General features: G+C 44.1%; 1 protein-coding gene across 3 annotated transcripts in view; it reads right to left on the bottom strand.

Annotated features, from left to right (window-relative positions):
* The window catches only part of LOC105203640 (nephrin), a 379,020-nt gene that overhangs the window by 53,612 nt on the left and 303,319 nt on the right, over positions 1 to 22,089 (bottom strand). For all 3 annotated transcript variants that reach the window (XM_011172495.3, XM_026132948.2, XM_026132949.2), the window contains one exon: positions 11,304 to 11,414. In XM_011172495.3, coding sequence (XP_011170797.1) covers positions 11,304 to 11,414 — 111 coding nt within the window. The remainder of the gene's footprint in view (positions 1 to 11,303; positions 11,415 to 22,089) is intronic.

The raw sequence follows: 22,089 nt of genomic DNA, 5'->3' as shown, positions 1-22,089 counted from the left end.
AGCTATCCTCGTAACTATCATTCAGAGTCGAAAAACGAGCGAGGAATGACGCAGCGGTGTGAGCTCGCGGCAAGCGTTCGCCGGAGAGCGGTGAAGATCGTATACACGGTGCAACGAGCTTTACCGAGGCTACTAAGCGGTAGACGAGTTCCCGGGAACTTTTAAATTAGCCAATACCTCTCCTCCCGCCCTTATCCTCTCCCGGAGCTTTCGGTATACCAAACAAAAACTAGGAGACTTCGGTCCCGAGGCCGCGCGTTCGATAACTGCAAGGTTATAGATTGCTGCGCGCAGCAACATAGACCGGGGCCAATAAATACGGGTTATATAACGGGCCGGAATATGCGGCGGGAACGATCAAAGTGATTGAAAAATTAAAAACGAGATTACACGGCCGACCCACGGGGTCCAGGTCTCTCTCGAGATCGAAATGAAGTGTGGGCGAAAGTAAACACGGTTATACAGCTCGCCCGTGCGTCCTCTCTCCCTACGAAATTGTTTTTTCAACTTTTCGCCTATTATCACTTTAAAACGTTTAAACAGCATGCTTTTTTCCCCTACAAATAAAGGATGGAATTATTGATGGCATATTTCAACCGCGTTTTATCTCGCGAAGTAATATGTGTATTGACAAAAAACAAGGAGAAAGAGAATAAAACAAAGATGTGGGCGTGTGTGAGTGTGTGTAGGTACGTGTATGTGTGTACGAGGATATTAGATTTTTATATTGTGAATTCATTAAAATCTTTCAAACGACGAGAGATACGTACATGCGCCGCGATATAGTTACCTTCCTGCGATACTCGGATAATAATGGTTACTTTAGTGCGCGATGCGCATTCGATTACATTACCCTCGCCCTAAACATATCGGGGTCAAAAGTGCTGATTTGACGCTCAAAGATATCGCTATTTTACTCTGCGATATTAGCTTTATCTAGCGCGGGCTACGTCCCGCCAATATTTGTGCTACCTGGCCGGGAACACGGACCGACGATGTGATTAAGGGAGAACCATGTAACGAGAGTAATCATGGCTTACGCCGGATACGAACGGAGGTAATTCCTCTTACGGGAAATAGTGTCGAGGCTCTGCGCAATCTCGCTTCGTTTCATACCTATTGGAAATGTGCATTCATCTCTCTCTCTTTCTCTCTCTTTCTCTCAGAAATGGATTTTCGTAGATAATATGTCATGAAAACTGCTCCATTTTCATTTTCATATCAAGCGTCTAAAAACGTCCCACACACGTACGCCGTAAAAAAATATTAATTGCGCCAACATTAATTCTACCGATTAGCAATAAGAGATAGGCAACGTTCATCTAATTTTTTTTATACCTACGACAGGTAATTTTTCAGGTGATACAATTTCTTTGTTTAATTAACTTCTGTAATTCTTTAAAACGATTTGCACAATAAATTATGTAATAATACTTATTCGGATAAAAAAAACCGTGTAAAAAGAAAATACTGAAAATTGCCAGAGTTATGAACCGAGTTGAAGCGGAGTTTCTTTTTTTTTTTTACTAAGGCAAACGCCGGCCATGTTTTCAGCTGAACTAGCAGTATAAAAAAGATCGTTGCAAGTGCATCGTCTATCATATGTACTTTTAGCGCAAGCTGCGGAAATTCATGTGGCGGCAGTATTGGTAAAGTGACGACCATGAAAGGTTCAAATTTTCAAAACTGTGAAAAATGAATTTTATTTTGTTTTGAAAACCGTTATACGTGTTTCCCATTAATCCATCCAATACCACTGGACCACATATGTCCCAAGAAATATTTGAAAAATTCCATTGAAATTACAAATACTATCAAGAATAAAAAAAAAAAAAAAATACAATAAACGAAGATTTGTTTTATCACGAGTTGTACAAATCCCAATTTCAAAAAACAATCTCAATTTAATTTAACAAATACAATAAGTCTCGATCTCTCTCAAGAATACACTGCAGATTTAATATGAATATGTGATTATATTTTTGATATTACAATTTTGTGCAAAATAAAATTTTTGTTTCCGTAGCATAATGCTCAGACAAAAATCGCCGGAAAAAATGGACGGCAGCAATTCCTCGGGAGTGCGGAGAAAAATGTGCCATCCAAATGCCAACGTTTCATTGTTATTCACGGTAGCGTGCGACGCCGGGAACGCAATTTAATCAGGTCCGATGCAACATCGACGCGACACTTAAAATTGCAACCTGATCTTCAGCCGGAAAACACGGCGCACATAGCCAACGCGGGAACGGCCCCCTCGCCTAGATTAGTTTCATATCATTGTTATTCACGATGCCCGCCAATCCTGATTGCGTTTTAACCGTCTCGTTGCTTCTGATTCTCATCGTTCTCGCCCCCGTACCGTTCCTCTTTCTTGCGCGTCGCCGCGCCGTCTAGCGAACGCCATATTGCCGTTTCTCGAAATTAATTCTATCATGTTTATTAGATTCTACCTGAATCGCGACGGAAACGTAATAAATTTAAGAGAGAAAGGACTTTCTTATAACTTCGTTCCTTGCATTTACGAACGTCCCTCGTGTCTACGCGTATTGGACATTTTTTAAATTTTAATTAACTTCCACGAAACTTCAATCGCGTTGAAGTAAAAATGTGAGAGTGCACGTTTTGACATGTCAACAGCTCTTTCGTTTAATGAGTTAATCGATCGAAAAATTTTATTCGAATACCAATATGTTCGATATGCGCGATCGGATAACAATAACCTGTAAAGCGAGACGTTGCTAAATGTTTAAAGAAGGTAGCAATTTCAAACGAGAGGGAGTTTCAAGTGACAATTTGTTTTCGAATCAATTTTAAATGAAGAACTTCCATCTTTCGGGTGAAAGTTTTGCTGACTGTCGCGAATCTACATTTCTCACCCGCAGTATGGGCTCCCGGTCCGAAAAGCCGCAGTTCTTCATTCACACAAAAAATACAGTTGTTCAAAACTGTCTCGCGCTCAGAACTGCCTCCCAAAGTTTCCCGTAAATTTATAGCAACACTTGGAAACGTTTTCGTACAAACGAGTATTTCATTACGAGAGAGTACGACGTACGAGGAGGGTGGGCTCCGTGTGGCTTCCCGAGTATCTGTTTACGCGTTTTGTTCCACGCTGATAACGTAGTTGCGCGTGCGAGAGTCTTCGGTCTCATCGCCGCTAATTATACAAATCGCGCAATCTCGTCGCTCAAGGAAACTCCCGGAGCAAGTAGGAGGGGAGACAAAAATAAAGAGAAAAATGTAGGAAGGAGGAGAGGAAAAGGGAACGGAATAGCCCGTTCGTCCGTGGAGTGCTGTACGCTTAATTCGACGGCGAGCATTTTTCAGGGAGCAGACGGCGCGTTATAACGACGCGGCGCGGTGCGACGGCGATGGCGGCGGCGGTCCCGCCGTACTTAATTCGTAAGCTCAGCCGCTCGTTTGCATGAGTACTTAGGGACGAGCGAGAGGTAGGTCGGCGACTACCGGTGGTGGTTGAGCGGAAGAACGGTGATGGTCGCGGGGGTAAGATCTCGGCGCGGCGGCCCTGGCGTTGACTTTAACCACTCGGACTATATTCGTGCCCCAACCTACGACTCCTCCGATACGACAACGGGGGCGACGCGCAGCCTCACCCCCGCTTCCCGTTTTCCCGTTTCCCTCGTATCCAGCGACAACCGGTGCGCTATCAGCGCCGCGCGGGGCTACGGAGGGAGGAACTGAAGTGCGGATTTTAATCCGCGGATACCGGACGATATCTTCCAGGATTAAGGCCGGGTCCGCAAGCGCGCCCCCGAGTCGGCATCTAACAAGTTTACCGTCGGGTTCGAACTCCGCTTAAAGCAAATACCTACTACGTCGGGGACTCGGTGAATCCTCTCGGCGGAATCAGCTCCTTTACCCCTCCAGCCACCCTCATCCCACGTCTCGTCATGATTTAGGAGACTCCTTGTTTGATTAAACCGATTGCGATACTCTTCCCATGTAGCGTCTTAGCGGGGCAATCAGCTATACGGATATAGCTATACGGATGTCTTTTCTCGTGAGTGTAGAGGGGAGATAAGAATCTACTTTTAATAATGTGATGTTTTATTGTGTTCGTCATCATAGCGATCGACGTGAAAGTTTTGGAAAAGCGCGCGCTGGAAACGGGATATTTCACAAAGAAGCCCGCGGATCGAGGAATGTTTTTCCTATCGAACGGGGAGCGGCGTAAAAAAAGGTATTACGGAAATATAAAAGCAGCGATACATAGGGAGATTTTTGCGTCTTCGGCTCGTGGAACCAATAGCTACGGTTATTACGCCTCCAATATCAATATTTTCGTCGTTCTCGTGATATCCGGACTTTATCGACTGTTGCATTATTGAATGCTGGATTTTCCATCGGTGAATTTTCCCCTAACGTGTAGACATTCCGTAGAAGCGCGCGCGAGTTCCTGCAATTATGTCGCTCGCCCGATTACGTTGAAGCCGGCCATCGTCGTATACGGCGAATTACTTACGGCCGTAAACGGTGCGACGGCGGCGGCCGCTCATCGTGGGCAGTAAATTTTATTCTAGATTATGAGTCGAAGGAAATTTACGACGACATTTACGCGGACGTTTATGTGCGACATTTATATACGACCGGGGCTTTTTTCTCAACGAACTCGCCTCGGCCAATCTTTCTCGCGCTTCCCGATGGAAGATTTTCCCAACTTAAATACCGCATATACACAGTTGTTCTTTATTTTCGCTTTTGCATCTTCAGCGCGAGCGAAACCAGAATTATCTCATATTTTCATTTATCGCGCCGTATCTTATTTTCGATTGGAACTTTCGCGATTTACGAGTTTTCCGGTTACGTGCTCGCTCCCTCCTCCCCAGAACTGGATTATGTTTTCCGATTCCCCCCACGGAGATGCGCTATCATATTCGAATCGCGGCGCCGATAGTTCTCTCTCGGCCGGGCCGACCGGCCAATATCGATTTCCGCAGTAAAAACTCTCCGCGGTGTCCGACGAATATTTCCTACGGTTTCGCATCGCAAAAAATTCCTTCGCCGATGCTCTCCCTTGTTGGCGCGCGTTCTTATCATCCCCTGGCATTTGATTTCAATATCGCGGCGAGAGCGCAATGAATTTTTGCAATCGAGCGCTCTGCCCCGCACGGAAACGTGCCCCAGCCCTGAAATTCGACTTTTCGTGGATGGTAAACGAGGACAGACGATGTATCAACGTTATTGTATTAACGTTATTGTATTAATTCTGTAAATAAAGCCACATTTTTGACGACGTATTTACTCGGTCGCGATTGCAGCTATCGCTCATTCCAAACGCGAATCACCATCGCGCAATAGGAGGAACAAATATTTAATTATCGGTATAAATTAGATTATGATTATCTCTGCGGCCGGTGAATCAATTTGATTAAATGTTTAATTATGCAATTACAGCAGCGCCGCTTGTGCGCGCTTTTGTGGCATCGGACGTACTCGGAAAATTCGCGACATTCGCCGCGATGCGCCGTGCCGCGTCGAACGGCGATTAGGGAAAGGATAAATGTGTATTCGTTTTATCCGTACGGCTACGTACTCGATAAACGGGGCAGCAAGCTTATAGGTACGCTCCGGGGAAATAGGGAGAGTGTTTTGCAGTGTTATATAGTAAAAAAAAAAAAAAATGTAGAAGAGTGGCGAGAGAAACATTCGTTTGTTTCGCACACAGAAACACAGGCAAACGGGGAACAATATCGAAATAAACCAGGCCGCCTACTGAATGTCTATTGCTGCGATAGCTCAAAACTGACGACCAATCATTACGCGCAATTTGCAGATATAAAAAAAATTCCGCGAATATAGTTGGGGGCAATTTATTTGCAATCTTTGTACACTCACGCCGAGCAATACGCGAACAAGCTTCTGTCTCTGAGCTAACATTACTTTAACTACGCCCAAATGACGTCAACGGAATAAGAAATGTATATCGTATATTACTCAAGAGAACGCAGCTGCACTATAAATAGAAAAAGAAAAAAAAATAAGAGAAAAAATTCAGTCCAATAATATTGCTGGACACGTCGAGAATTACGTTTTCAGCAGCGTAAAATTTGCATTTAATTGTGTGCGTCGGTCAAAACTCACGGAACCTCCCTCCACCGTCCGACTCAAATCGGAAATCAAATTCGATATCTCAATTTTCGTCACGCGCTTGTCACCAGCTTGCCGGGATTAACGGACGCTCCGAGAAACGTCATATTCCAAAGAGCTGTTTCTCCCGCGAGTGTCATCGGCGGAAAAATTATTTTCCCTCGGCTTGCGTCCCTCTATCTTTCCTTGTTTTTTTTTTTTTTTTTTTTCCATTGGCGAGATTGACGGAGCGACGAGAACAGGCCGCCAACTCTGTAACCGCACCTTCAACGCCGTTTCCCCTCCCTCGCTCGCGATAATCGTTTCTCCATCTTCGACGGACGATTTTCGAGGTGTGACCGGAATATTTTAGAGCATTGATAGAGCAAAGACACGAGACTCCTACCGAGGTTGCACCCTTAAATTCAAGCGTCGCTGTCGACCGGTAATCACCCGCAATATGAGAATTTATACGGACCGAGGGGATGAATTCTCCTTGCGTCCATCCGAAGAGTGGACGGGATTGTGGCGTGAAGAAGGGCAAAGGACTTCCTCTTCACGTGCGTATATACATCCTCCACATGAAAGGTCCCTCGATTCTTTCTGGGCACGAAGTCAAGTAATTGGCAATAAATTTCGGGCGCGGGGCGAGTCGTAAAATTTTCTCACCGGCATTGTCATAAATTATAGATGACGTGGATACATCCCCCGCGCGGAGAGGACCGCTTGTAAATCGCGCGTAAGAGTGTGATCGAGAGAAATATATAATTGCGCGTCTCATTACATGGATTGCTTCTGATATCACATAAATGAGAGAAAAAAAGTGCAACGATGAAAAATGCTCTAGAAGGCTACTTGTGCTTTTAATTAACTTTCATGTAAATTAAAAGACTCGACGTTACAAGAGTAATAATCTCGTGTTAAGGGGCTATTCTCCTTTGAAAGACCGAAAACGTATTTTGCAAGTTTTTTTAGGATATAAAAACCAATTAATAACAACTCTGAATAATCTTGCTCTACTATATTAAAAATATTTTAATATTTTTTAAATTAAAAAAATATTACTTTATCGCGGATTAACAACTCGCAAAAAAATTCACAGAGACGATGTAATAAATGATCTCTTTTGGCATTTAAAAGCCAAAAATTTTCCAATTTAGGAAAAGTGACTGCTGTTGGAATTAGAACTAAATAAAAATATTCAAATTTGACAAAATAAAAGTCTTGGTAAAAAATTTTTTTATTTATCCTGGAAATTTTATTATCTTTTTTTTATAAATAGAATAAGTGCATAATTCTAACAAAAGAGGGATATACGATATACTTGCAAAAAATTCATGCTAATATTCCCAATAGTTTCCAAGATATTTGTTTCACGGTACCAGAAAATACGGTCGAGAAAAACAATTTTAAAGTTTTAAATACTCTTTTTTTTGTGTATAGTATACGATTTCATTACTTCAACTAATCAACACAACTCTGGATTCATATAATAAATTCTCTGCTTCCTTGATTAATTTTCGTTTTTCAAGTTTTAAATATTTTCACTGTTCTACTTTCTTCCTCTATTCTTCTTTTGTCGTCTGCAGCGCGCGTCATGCTTATAAACAAATTTTATTTTTCTTTTCTTTTTTTGTGAAAATCTTTAGCGGAAATTTAATTTTGACTCCCATCTCTCCATTTTTTTAAACATCTTCAAGATTGTAAACAATGATAAACTAACTCAACAGAATCGTGCTCTACATTTCGAATCTTAAGATTATGTGCAAGTTAAAACAAAACAGTATGAACAGTATAATCATGAATGGAGCATGCATCATGACCCATGTATTTATAAACTTTTTATTAAAAAAGTTAATAAATCCTACTAAATCTAGCTCTTCAATCTTGACTTATGACGCCGCTCGCTTCTTTTGCTCATAACTTTATCAAATCATTAAATATAATTGCGTCAAACATTTGAAGAATGTATTTTAAAGACTTTCAAATATTAAATTTAAAAAATATTAAATAAAAAAAAATTGATTTTTTTTGTCCTTTCAAAGAAGAATACCATCTTAATTTTTTCCCGATGAAAGTTCGCTCGCGCGTAGATATTCGCGTGACTTACTCGAAAACTTATTTATACACGTGCAGCGAAGCGGCATTACCGATCGATCTCCATTTAGACGATGCCGCGGCGGCAAACTCGAAAATGATGAGCGCGATATTAAATTCCCATTTTTATTACATCAACGTTAACATCGCGCGCCGCTTAATTACGCGGCACATGGCGTTGTTTTTACAAGACGGCGCAGCGCGGCGCGGTGCGACGCGGCGGCGGCGCCGAGGGCGGCCGAATTACGCGAGAGAGATTCGCATGGCACCCGTTTTCAGATCTCGCGACGCCTGGGGCCTCCGTGCATCTCGCTTTATGAAGATTAGATCCGTCCGGGGCGTATCCCGCACGCGTGTCGCACAAATCCCGAACAATTTTCTAGCACGGATAGACGAGTGTTACAAAGATAACGAGCGGCGGAACAGCAATAGCCCCGCGGGTGGTCGTGATTACAACGGAACTGTAATTTTCGAAAACTCGATGGAAATGCAGCCCGTCATTATGAAAGGAGAGAACGAAGGTAACGCAGAAGCGAACGCGCGCATCGATTATGGTACCGCTACGATATCTGTTTTTGGCGTTTTGATAACTACGCGAATTACGCACGTTCGCTCGCGCAAAAAAGGTCCCCTGCGGAGCGGAATGTCACGTGTCAGCCTGTCACTTACAACCGGGAACGTCGTCCGATCGTTTTAACAAGCGAGTTTTTAATTTTAAATAAAAACAGACCTCTCCCTGCCCCCTCTTTTTCTCTTTTTTTTTCTCTCTCTCTCTCTCTATTTTTCTGTCTCTTGCCCACATCCGTGCTTTGTTCTCCGACTGGCAAAAGATCGCTTGACATTTAATGCTTGTATTATACTCGTCTGGCGCGTTCCATACGTCGCACCATGAATCGGAATCAAAATTCGCCGCAAGTTTCAAACGATTTAAAAGCGAAAAAGAAGAAAGGAGCGAACAAAAAAAAAAAGAGAGAAGAAACTGTTCCCGTCGCTCGCTCCGCCAGCTGTGATACTTGATCGCGGGAGATCGATTTCACTTCTCCTTCGTAAGCGTTATTTACAATTAAATTAAAACGCCGGATTCGCGTCCGGCGGGAGGAGTCTTCGGGGGCGCGACGCCGAATGTATTGTTAAGGCTAAGCCGATCTTCTCGATATTCAATTTATACGCCGCAATGCGTTTGATCGATGCGCAGCGCGAATGCAATTCCCATCGAATCTGCATACGGCAATATTCTCTCGGCTTTGTATATTTCGATATATGTACGTGTATATATATATATATATATATACATATATATATATATATATATATCCGTCGAAATCCGCGGGGCTCGCGATGAACAAGGGCAACGAATCCGCCGTTATCCATTGCCTGTATTTGGCAACGATGACTAATACGATCGTTCGAGGACAGGGCGATTCTAATAGCGAGATTCATCTCCTCTCGCGGTAACGAAGCCGGCCGATATCTTCCTTCTTTTTATTTTGTTTCCGTTTTTAGCGAAACGAGAAGGATGGACAATATATCGTGATATATAACGCTGTTCACCGACGGACGGACATTTCGATAGGAATTTGCTGTTGACAGATTACATCGGTTCAACATATTTGTGTAATTCCGTGGAAACAAATGGGATTCAGCACCGTTACGACGACTGAGCCATAATAAGCATATTGGGAGTGATCGAAGAATAGCTAAATCAACATAATGAGAAGTAATTAGGGAATAATTAAAGTGTAACTAAGTTTCATTCATAATAACTGCGATAATTGTGATGTAAACGTGCGTAATAATTTTTGATTTTAATTAATTTTGCGAATCTAAATTGATAAGCGTTAACTCGTTGAATCCATTTTCATAAATCCGATGTTTATCTGAAAAGTATATTTTGATGAAAACAATTAAATAATGACGAGTAAAAAGTAAAGAAGAGAGAGAGAAAGAGAAAGACATGACAACAGTAATGAATATTCAAACAGCAGATGAGACTGCACTCGGTGCGACTCGAATTTGCGGAATTTTGCCGCGACGTGATCTTCAAGATCTTCAACGACACTTCATCCTCGGCATATTCCCGAGGCCGAGAAGGGGGACAGCAGAAGGCGTACAGTACTTAATCACGGCGAGAGCTCGAAAGACGTCCCCGTACAGAAGACAGAACGATGGGCATTGAGGACGAACGGCAGCCAGGTTGAATCCTATAAAGTAGAGGGGGGGGGGAGGGACAGGGTTGAAAATAATCTTTTAAGGCGGCCGGAGAAGTTGTCGCAGTTATAAACAGAAATTTAGATCCAGTTGCTAAAGTAAACAGTGGGAAGCGCCGCTCGGATGCTCCCTGTCCCGTTTCATCTCTTTCCAGTTTCTCTCGACCTCGGTTGGTGCTCGATCCACCACGCACCACGGTCTAGGTAACTCCGGGAATCCCTCCCCCGCACTCGGCTGCGGTGATAGAAAGACAGGGAGAAAGAGAGAGGGAGAGGGAAACGGCCATCCTCGCGTTTCACTGAACTTTTCACTTAGCCACGGTCGCCGATAAAAAGTTGGCTGATCTAATAACCGGCGACACACCAGCAACTCCGACCACGATCGAAGTTTCCCAAACGATTTCGCGGTGAGGTTGCCGCGAGCGACAACTCTCAAAAATGCGCCGCGTGTGGCCTAGGCGGCGCACTCGACGGAAAAAGGGGGAAGATCTTACTTCGCCGCGAGTTTTCGGGATGGAACGGGGAAGAATTTTATTCCCGATGATGTGAAAAAGAAAAAGAGAGGGAGAGATAGAGCCGGCGTGCGGGAGTGGAAACTCGCTGATTTATTCTCGGAAGGTTCCCTCAGAATCACGTATATTACCCCTTTCGACGCATATGTCAAACGTCAGTCGTACAAACGTGTCTTAATCTTCAATCACTCGCAATAGAAAATATAATCGATTGCTTCGCTTGTTATTTTTGTTTTCGAGGTCAGTTTTATATTGATCGAAACGCTCGCTAAGTGTAAAGTGACACGCTGGAACAGCTCAGAATAGATAAGTGTAGATGTGTCGCAACGCGGTTAGCGAGGGCAAATAAACGCTTTTCAGCGGTATACATATTATATTACTGTATTTTGTGCTAGCTTACCGCCCGTGACGCGACACGTGAGATAGGGTGTATCGCCTTCCTCATAAGGGCCAGCTGTGCCGTTCAAGATGCGGCCCCATCGATCCAAAATGGTTGGCTGCTCCGGTGGAACTGCAATAGAAAAGAAAATTTGTGTAAGCGCTGGTTCCAGAAACGGAAAAACAAAATAAGCAGCGTTATGAAAAAATAGAAGAAAATAAAAAAATAAATAAATTATAACTTCTTTTCAATATACAATTAAATATAAAAAAATATATCTTTTCATATTTAATTGTATATTTTAATATATATCCATTTTTTAATATAGTTAAAATATTAAATATTACTGTTGTTTATCTGTTATTTCCTTTTTAAGATCATCTTGGCATAATAAAGTCAATATAGCAGATAAAGCAATAAAATAAAAATAACTTTTATCTTATAGAATAATTAGAAGATAAATGCAATTGAAAATGTTGAAACTCTCAGTGAAATTTATTTACCGTTTGGTCCAAGTTATTATTTTATGACACTAGTCAGGAGTGCTCAATGTAACTTTTGCGGGATTTCGATTTGCCTTCACAGGCCTATACAGGTCTTATTAAGGTTTCATGAGCGTAGCAAACGTTTGGACCGCTTGAATATTAAAGATATTTATGTCACTTGAGTTATGCATTTAGCCGTCACTGGCTTCATGCTTTGCTTCTTTGTATTTGAAACAAATTCAGCGTACCTGCAACGGGATACGCGCACGGTATCGGCTACAGCGGCCGTGTATAGCTATGATCGTTCGCGGATTAAACGCAGCGATATTTTTTCACGGAATATTCGCTCTCGCACGAAATCGAAGCGGAGTCGGATAAACCGGCCAGGATATTTCTCTTGCTTTTTTCATTATTTTGGAAGTTACGCGCATACGTCGAACGTATCCGGCATTTTATCAACGAGGTTGGTAGCACTCGCTCTCCTACAAATCGCGTTTCTCTCTCCGTTTCCCCCCTTCTCTTTGCTCATTTCGCCGCTCCTTTGGCTCTTTTTTTGTAAATTATGCAGCCCCGAGTGAAGCGTTTCAGCTCCTGTTTACTGATCCCGGGTAATTTTCGGCAACCGTAAATCGCACGGATGTGCATATCAACGTTTTATCGATTCTTTCAATTTAAAAAGTCAGTGCGCGTCAATGTTTTCAAAATATGCAGTTTGCAACTAGATGGGATATTGCTACTCGATATATCGGTAGAGAGGCTGAGTTTACTCGAGTAAACTGCGAATCGTACGTTTAACGATATGTGTATACGAAAGCGTATAGCAGCCACTCTGACGCAGCCTTTCCTCCATCGAAATATCCCCCGGTTTGCCACACGATTCGCTAGAAAGAGAAATGTGCGTATAACTACTGAACCGTGAAATATTCAATACGGATTTCACGGTTCGTAGTACCAACCTCTTTTTTTTTATGAGCGATCCTAGAAACGACTCGAGCACAAAAAAAAAAATGTTTAAACGAGAAGTGTTCTCGCGATCTCAGCACGTCATACATACGCGCGTTAATCTACCATCGAACACATTTGTACAATTAGGCGGGTACACGCAAGGTGCGTCGATTCGATATAATTGTCCGCTCGTATTGCCCTGTCTATTCATCCATAAGGAAATTTCTGTGTCTCCTCGCGTCGCTCGCAGCTTATCGCGAAGCTTAGCAGGGGTCATTGCGGTGTTTGCACCGGCTGTACGCGCAGTCCGACAAAAATCCCCGAAACAGTCCGGGGGATCTTCGTACCGCATTAAGGAAAATCCCGCGTTAAAGAAAAACGCGAACGAGCGACGGGTGGCGCTTAGGAAATCCCGTTTCCCTAAGTAAGCGGCGAGGAGGAACGAAGCGCGCGGGCGCCAGGCGGATCATCGGAGCGGAGAAGGATAAAAAATCGAGAACGGCAGCGTTATCGGGTGTATGATAACGCACGGTTCCCCGACGGAGAGGCACTTAATCAAACGTTCCCGGGTTCCGGCAAATTCAATTTTGGGGCATCCACCGTAACATCCTCCCACCAACACGTCGGCACGGCACGGCGCGGCGCGGCGACCGGCCCGAGAGCGAGCCTTTCCTCCTCTTTTCCATCTCGTCTTCTTCATCCGGCCTCTATCCCCCTCTCGCCGCTCTCCCGCTCTCACTCTCCCGTGATGGCGCAACGCCCCGCGATGAAATTTTCTCCCCCTACACGCCGTTCCACCTGCCGGAACGTACCTGTAAAGTATTCACGAGGATTTATGGCCGCTTTTCAATCCATAATCGGGGTGTACCTGTGGAAAATAAAGCGTCATCCATCGTGGCCACGCACGTCAGCGTGCCAATCAATCGATACCCGCTGCCGCGCCGCGTCTCTCTTTTTCTCTTTCTTCTTTTTTTATCTTCTCTATTTTGATGCGCGCTCTCTCGTCTCGTCCTTTTATTTTTGACGCCGTGGCATTTCGCTCTGGTTTCCTGGTCGCTCTACTCCTCTTTTTGATCTTCTCATTTCTTCTCTACGGTTTTTTTCCCCCTTTTTAGACAGCCTGAGGAGAGGCTCGCTCGAAATGGAAAGGGAACGTCAAGGAGATATCACTGTAGGATTTTCGCATAGAAAACGCCTTGCAGAAAGCCCTTGTGTTAAGCTCGTTTGACGCTGCGCGCGCACGGACTAAGCTTCGGGCGTAGATTAATTAAATCCGCATCAAAGTCGATGCGCGAAAGCGTGCGAATTGCTTTCCTCGATGTTGCTATTCGTTTCCAATTCATTTTCCTCAAGTGCGTCCTGCCCTTTGAAATCGCGCTTGTTATTTAAAAAAGTCGTAATTTTAAATATCCCACCGAACGTACATTCTTACTTAAGCTTTATAACTGCGTTTTATAATACAAAAGGTGACGACGAATTATGTGAATGACGTAAACTACAGTAAATTATTCTACGTGCGATATATCAGGATTCGTACCGAATCGCTTGAAACGCAACTTGAATCCAGCGTTTCGTAATTGTATCACACGAATAATTTCAAATTTCCCAACGCTCCCAACCAAATAGTTTTCGTAGAAACCAAAAATATAATTAAAATTAAATTGTTATAAAAGTACCAGCGCATAACGTTGTTACAGAATTCTGATTGATATTAATATTATAATACTAATATATCTAAAAATTATAAATGTTAATTAGTAATTAACGTTCTAGGTTTAATACACCGTGGTTAAGGGAAGGATCAATGTCCTTTTTCCAAATTGTGCGTAATGCAACCGACGCACATAACAATTAAACGTCACATTTGGATGACGATGCGATGAGCATGGTAATGTTCGCGTAACGTTTAATGGCATCGCCGATAATTTAGTACAATTTACTTGGAAAAGCTGCGTTATCCGGGTAAATTAAATGGGGATCATAGCATGTCGTGCATCATCCGATCTGCGACGATCCGCGACGGGTGACGACACCCCGGAGAGCTTAATTTCTACGAGACTCCGGGGGCGATATTTCGTTGGACTTTTGCGCGACCATGGACGGCACACACCTGGTATATTTTTTCTCTGCTCTTTAATCCAGGATCCATCCCGATCACTCGGCAATCCCTCTATAACTTGGCAGAGAAGATTATTTATTGAACCTGGGACCACGCTGACGTCAAAATAGAGGCCATATCCGCGATCAACAAATCGGAAATCAATCAGGGACCGTTCGTCTTGTTATTCGACAGAAAAAAAGATAAGTGAAACAAATATTTGACGTCTTAGGCCCGTGTGTGTGAATTATTTTTTTAAATATAAATCCTTGTTAAAATCCTTTCTAAATTGAGATATTTTTATTTAAAAAATAAACCAATTTTTCTTTATTTCATTTGAATAAAAATTGGAAAAAAATTAGCGATATATCTTTCGGCGATACAGATTATTTTTTTCATGATTCACAGTATAAAAAAAATTGTTCTGCACTCTTGTTAGCTTAAGCCATCAAATATGTGTTTTTTTTAGGTACAGAGTAAGACGTTAATATTGACGAATTTCGATGTATTTTTATTTCACGAGGGATTGACGCGAATTTAGGAAGGTAGAGATATTCGGCGGAATTATTCGTCAATCTGTAAAATCGATTTTCATGCTGACGCGAGAGAAGCACGAGATACACGGAATTTATTTGTTATAGATTTCATTATCGGGTTTAATCAATCGAGGTTTGATCAGTGCAACGAAGTCGACGAAAAATCTGAAATTAAGCAATTAACGGTCACGACATATTGCGAAGGAATGAAGTCACTCTTTATCAGAGTATCGCGCCACGATGGAATTGATGCAGCGAAAGGCGGAGGTACATAAAAGCCTGCATGATGGAGTTGCTCTGAAAGGAAGCTAAATTTCATCTTGTTTATCGTGCACAGCGCACGTCTCATTTGATCACATAATCAGGCATTATGTTCATTAATCGCCTGAAAGTGTCTCGGAGACGTAGAACTTACGAGCGTCGTCGCTCGGGCAAAAGCATGTATCTTTTATTTTCGTTCATAATGTACATTCCAATTTTAATTTTTCACAGATCTAGCTCAGAGAAAATGAAGTATTAACAGTCACATGTCAGATGTAATGTCAGATTGTGCTACATTAAACGTGACGCATTTATACGAGAGTCGGACAAACGTCAAATGAAATACGGTTGAGTTCATAAATAATGGGACGCTTCGGTCGATCCGCGGGATTCTCGCTTTCAGTAGAAATTTAAGAAAAATAGAGATGCATTTTTGTGCACGGCGCTGTGCATAAATTACCCTCTTGAGTGTAACGTAAGATCGATACTGTGCGCGATACTAATCGGGAGTTACACACGCGCGCGGCTGTATCTCAGAGAAGCATCGCTCGCAGGCGAAACGTAATCGTAGAGTACGCCGGTAGTTACAGATACAACCCGGCTTTAGAGATCGAAGTAGCCGTCCATTTCTGCAAATAGGAAGTCTAGTTTCGCGTGCAATGTCGTACACGTGTAACAGTCCGCCTCTGCAAATATGGAGTTTAATTTGCCTGCGACGTTACGTACATGCATCTGCCTCTTATGCAAATGCCTCGTATATATACTCAGTAGTTATACAAGTAATGTGAAGCGCGTACGGTCGACAAATAAATTCATTTCACTACATTTATTTCTCGAGCAAAATACCATTTCCGCATTTCCAACTCGCGCGAATTCTTTCTTTTCCCCTCGCCGCGAATATTTATCGTGTGAGATAAATTAGGGCAGAATTCACCTAATTGATGTTTCATGCGATCAAAGTTTCGATCTGCTCGCGCGCATCCAGCTATCGCGTTAGTCACGACAATTGAGAAGTTGCACGTTGAACGCGCCTCGTTACGACGACGAAGAAGAGAGAGAGAGAGAGAGAGAGAGAGAGAGAGAGAGAGAGAGAGAGAGAGAGTGCAGTTTTGAATTCCACGCTGCGGAGGTATTGAGAATCGGATGGCCGAAGGCCCCGGGTGCGAGGTCGGCGGAAGAAGAGATTCAACACGACTGGATGTGGAAACTATAACGGCAATTACTAATGGTAATCAATGGGCCACGCTCAGACCAGGCCAATAATTTCAGGACCGGCTGGAAAACGGGCGGTTCTGTGTACCGGCGCGAGGGTGGAAGAACCAAAGTGGCGGAGGCGTGCGCTCACCGCGGTTTTAATTGAGCTAATTTTAAGCTCACGCCACCGATTCGAAGTAGGGGCGGCTTCGCGTGAGCGCGAATGAAGCGCCGAAAAGAAAGCTTTCGCCGGGCATCGCGCGCGCGGTGGCGTGCGGCTAAAAATATTTTTTTCCCACCAACGTGACTCTTTTTTTTTCCTTTTTCCCTACCGAAATCTCACACAAAATTTCCAAAGTCGGCTTACGGCAGCTTTTTTTGCCATACGGAGGTTACATTTTGCCTCGGGCATCAATCGGATTCGTGAATGCTTTTCGTACGCAGCGAGAGTTTTTTTCCTCGCCCTGTGTTGGCCGGTAAATGTATTCGTCTGCGATTTTATAAAAATCACAAAAAATATGAGGAGTTAATGATTCCGTCGTTCCGATCTCAAAGAAGGCAAGCTCGCTAATTCAACGAAACTACAATCAGCCGCATTCTCCTAAAATTGCGAAAATGGCGATAACGAGCTAGCAGCTGGTACTACGCGTGTCCCAAACGGCCACGTGCAATCAAGTCGCAATTTTTATTACATTTTTTTTTTCTGCATGAATTCATGGCGCGTGGAAACCAGCAAACACACAGACGCGAATGCACGGATCGGCAAAGAGAATATTCGTGATTTTTTATCAAAGAAGGGTTTGCAATGTAAATGGAATGAGTCCACGCGGATGGTCGATTATGAAGTGTACGTGTATACGCGTGTGTGTGTATGTGTGTGTGTGTGGGGGGGGGGGTCGTGTGTGTGTCTGTCTGCCTGTCTGTGACGTAATTAAAATTATTATTTTATTACAGAGTAGGTTGTACGATGAAATATGGTGAATCCAATGAAGCATAAAGCATGGAGGATGCATTTTAAAAGACACGGCAAATAAAGGATCGTGTTATTACGACGCGACCCTTTTAAACACAAGAGCAATATTTCAACGCCGATAATCGGAATATTCTCCGATCGAGGATTTTTGCTAAAGATATTGCCACAGGAATGTACGAAATTGTTGTACGGGAGTTGACCCACTGACCCACGGGCTCGGGCAGATTGGTCGCGCGGTTATCGAGATTCCGGCTGACTCCCTATGGGACAGACCGTACATCGAGATGGCATTCGCAGACTAAATTACGTGTCACGAAAATATTCGCTTATTATTCCGCCGCCCTCGGCACTCGAAAACGAATATCGCCACACATTTCCGAGAGATTATTTATCTTCCGCGCGCAGAAACGATCTGTGCGCCGCCGTTCCCCCTCCTACGCTTCTTCCCCAAATATATATCACTTGAACTACAGCGGAGGCTACGATCAAGTGAAGAAAACGAGGACGAGAAGTTAACGGATCGTTTGTCATGTTCCAGCTCGTTTTCCGTAAATTTTTGCGTCGCGGCGACGCGACGGTCACGTTGAACGCGGAAATTCCAGCGGGACGGATGATTAATTGAATCACTTCGGGATTTTTGCGAAGCGGGATTTAATCGTGTATCTCGTTTTAACTGTATTACGTTACACGGTGCATTAACCGCATAGAAATAAACAGATTCCATCTCTCTCGTTTCCTTGTGTTCCCCGTCGCGCGGATTACCTTGTCGTTTAACTGCATAACAATAGCACCACGGCTCGCCGAGCGTGTTTCATTTCATTTCTTCCAAGCGACATGCGTACGCGAAAATTCTCTCCCGCAACATTTTCGGCACTTAAACGCGCGACGTGAACAGCGCGAGCTGACGTTACAAAAGCTGAAATAAAGTTATCGACCGTGGCGCGAGCGATGGAAAGTGAAAATTACATATATACGAGTATATACATACGAGGTGATGTGAAATACAGATCGAGGGAATCTTAGAGGCGCGTAGTATCCGTAAAGCTCGTCACAAAAGGATTTTTCAAACGAGTGCCATTGCCTCGATTCGCCGATAAGAGAATCCGCTTCACTTTTATCTGTATGATCCGCCGCTTCTTTCCGCTTCGAATCGAACGCGTTGACGCTATTTCGTCATATCGTTGCGCATTATTTTATCGCCTTTGTTCGAGCTCGCGGCGCGGGCATGGGGAAAGACGCGTGTTTCACAGGCTGTCGTATCGGGGGTAAATTGTTATCGACAGGAATATCATCGTTCGCGGCGTACAGTATCGGTTAAGGCGACGTCGCTGGAGTGCAAGCGGCTAAATCGATTCTCAAGCAATTACCACCTGTGTAACACGAGCGCCTGAACCGACGTGCTAAACACAGGGGCTGCGATTTCGTGCCACGATTCACGTCCCCTCTCCCCCCTATGTCGTTTATTGAGAAAGGCGCGAGCGTAAACGATTGAATCCGGCGCGAGTTTTCCCATTTTGAACGCAACTTGAAATAACAACCGTGAACCGACGCGATTTCGCCGTAATGCCGGCGAGAGATCGGGCCGCAGTGAGGGGGAACGGGATCACGAAAACGCCGCGCCGCCGACAGACTGGGTCAAAAAGTTGGAATCACGATGCCGTTAGAGAGGGACATTCGGAAGAGAGAAGTTTTTCCCTTTATTCGTCGCTCCTTCGTAATGAGCGAAGTTGCGCGACTTAATAATACCGCGACAATTCGCCGGACTTAATATGCATCGCGATAGAATTCCAAATGGCGCCGAGCCTCTGATTTCTCACACTTTTCTCATTCCTCGCCTGCCCGAGCCGATCGTCTTGCCGCATCGACGCGAGAAGAAATTCGCCGCGCACCGCGCTATTATCTTCGCGAGTGAGTGAATTGCAAGCTAATGGATTACATCCAGCGGACGTTCGAGTTAAGATCCATCATTCGTAACTGCGCTATTAAGCGCTCCCCCTCCTCCCCCGAGGCTCTCTCTCACCGAGACGTGAGGGATTACACGTATATATGCGCCGGCGACACGACGTGATGAGACGCGGCGCGACGCGGGTGCTTCGTCCTCGGATTTCAATAAAAACGTCAAATTTTATTTTCAAATTCACCGGCACCACCGTCGCGCCCATCGTTCATGTTCCTTGTCACCGTCGAGCTCGTCTTCGAGCTCGTCTTCGTCTAGGGTCTCGTGTCGTTTTTCCACCGTCCCCCTCCTCTTCCTCCTCTTCCCTTTCTGAGCGAGTTTCCCTCGGTACGATCTGTTCGCTGCGTGTCATACCGAGTGGTATTCCCCTCGTTTCCCTCGCGGAAAACCGATCGCAATAGAAACGAGAGTTTCAACCTAGTGGCGAGACTGTACTACCCGTATTATTTTCGAGACGCGATCGGCCGCTATACATGTATCTGACTGAAGGATATATGTTATATCCCTATCACTCGCGGATACGTTTAATTGAATCGCGAATTGAAAGGAGTGGCATAATTGGAGCGGCTCGGACGTAACGCTCGATGTCTAAATATCTCTCGCGTGGTGTAATGAGACAGCTATTTCCTCGACATATGTACGTCGAAAGACTCCGGCGCGGCGCCGCGCGGCGACAGGAATATGGAAAGGTACGTCGGCGATACAGCGGTATAACCCAGCGGAAAACGGTTTGTCAGGAGGGGTCGTGAATTAATTCGCGCCCGGCACCACCTACTCGGTCCACCCGCTCACTCGCCGGAAAGTTAAATTCACGAGTCGTGCGAGGTACACGAGTTTCCACTATCGTTCTAAAATTCAAACGAGCCACCGGCGAACTGGGCATGGTACTCGATCGTCGGGGTCGCGCCGCGGTTTTAAAATACTTGTCCGACCGAGACCACCTGAGTCGACTGCGAAACGAAATTCGCGAGCGATATCTCGCAGGAGAAAAGGAGGGAAAGGGGAAATAACCGTGGTATATGCGGAGTACGCTGCTGGAGGCGACTACATTTTAGAAAGTAGATTGCTCGGGACTTGATACGCTCTGGACCAAAGCGAAAAATTAGCCATTCTTTTCAATCGAAGCTCGGAAACTCTTAGAAACGACTCTTATCTGTTCCCGTTAATAAAAATATTAGAAATATCGCCGCACAACATTAATAGAAATAATATCCATCTACACAGATGTCAAATTATTTTTCGCGAGAAATAAAATTCCGAGTAGCCATTTTGCTGTCATTGCTGACAGCAGATCAAATTTAACGCGTTATTGATTTAAAAATGATTCTTAATTCAGAGCTTGTTCTCCTTTCGTTATCTTTAGCGATTTCCGATTCATTCCGAAAGTCCGTTTCTGATTTAAAATTCACCGTCCGTCCGAAATAGCCCAATCGTACATGGACGAGGAGCCTCGTCTTGAAGAATATTTCATCTTCCGTTCGAGCGAAAGCAGAATGAGACATTCACGAGCGTCGTTCGGATTTAAAGTAATCGCCCTCGTCCAGCCTCGTTCATCTCTCCATCTCTCCATCTCTCGTAGATACGACGCGTTTCACCAAGAAAGCATAAGCGCGGCGGAGCTGGGTAGCGAGAGTGGAAAAACGAGGAAACGAACGTAGCAACCTGTTTCATCCTCCGTTTCCCTCTCTATCTTTTTCCCCGTTATTTCCTCCGCTCCCCCCTCCTCTACCTTTCTCATTCTTTCTCTCTCTTTCTCTCTATCTATCTCGCCTCTGGTCGATTTGAATAAGCCTGCTGAGCTTGAAGCTCTCGTGAGTTGAAAAGCCGCACAGTGTTTGTCGAATGCCACTTCGTATGCCAGCTACGCGAAGTACGTTCCTAAGCAGGCGAGCATTTTCATATTCGGCCGTGTGCGCATTCTACGTGAGCGAGTTTTTATGCCAAATGTAGAGACAGGCGAAATGGAACCGAGAATGCAACGGCGACTCTCTTTTTTCCCCCGACAAAATCTGGGATTACCATCGCCCTCGTTTCGGGTTCACGGGTCGACGAAAGAAACGCTTAAAGCGCGATGATAAAGTTTCAGCGATACGCTTCCGCGTGACTATTGCGTCCTAACAATGGCATGCATAAAACATTGCCAAACATATTTTCAATAGCTGAATGTGTCGTACAATATTATCACTGTAATCATATTACGAAACGCGTTTATCGATACTAATTATATTGTTGCCCAATTAATTATTAATCATATTAAACTGTATAATTGCGTAATAATATTATATTACGTTGTACTGTAACGTTATTACGAATTAATAAAGCAATCGTTTTCTTGAAAACTATCAGATGTTTGTGTAC

The sequence above is a fragment of the Solenopsis invicta genome, chromosome 16 (genome assembly GCF_016802725.1).
Source record: "Solenopsis invicta isolate M01_SB chromosome 16, UNIL_Sinv_3.0, whole genome shotgun sequence".
Lineage (NCBI taxonomy): Eukaryota > Metazoa > Arthropoda > Insecta > Hymenoptera > Formicidae > Solenopsis > Solenopsis invicta.
Note: the sequence above shows the minus strand (reverse complement) of the source record. Positions and strands in the feature narration are given on the sequence as shown.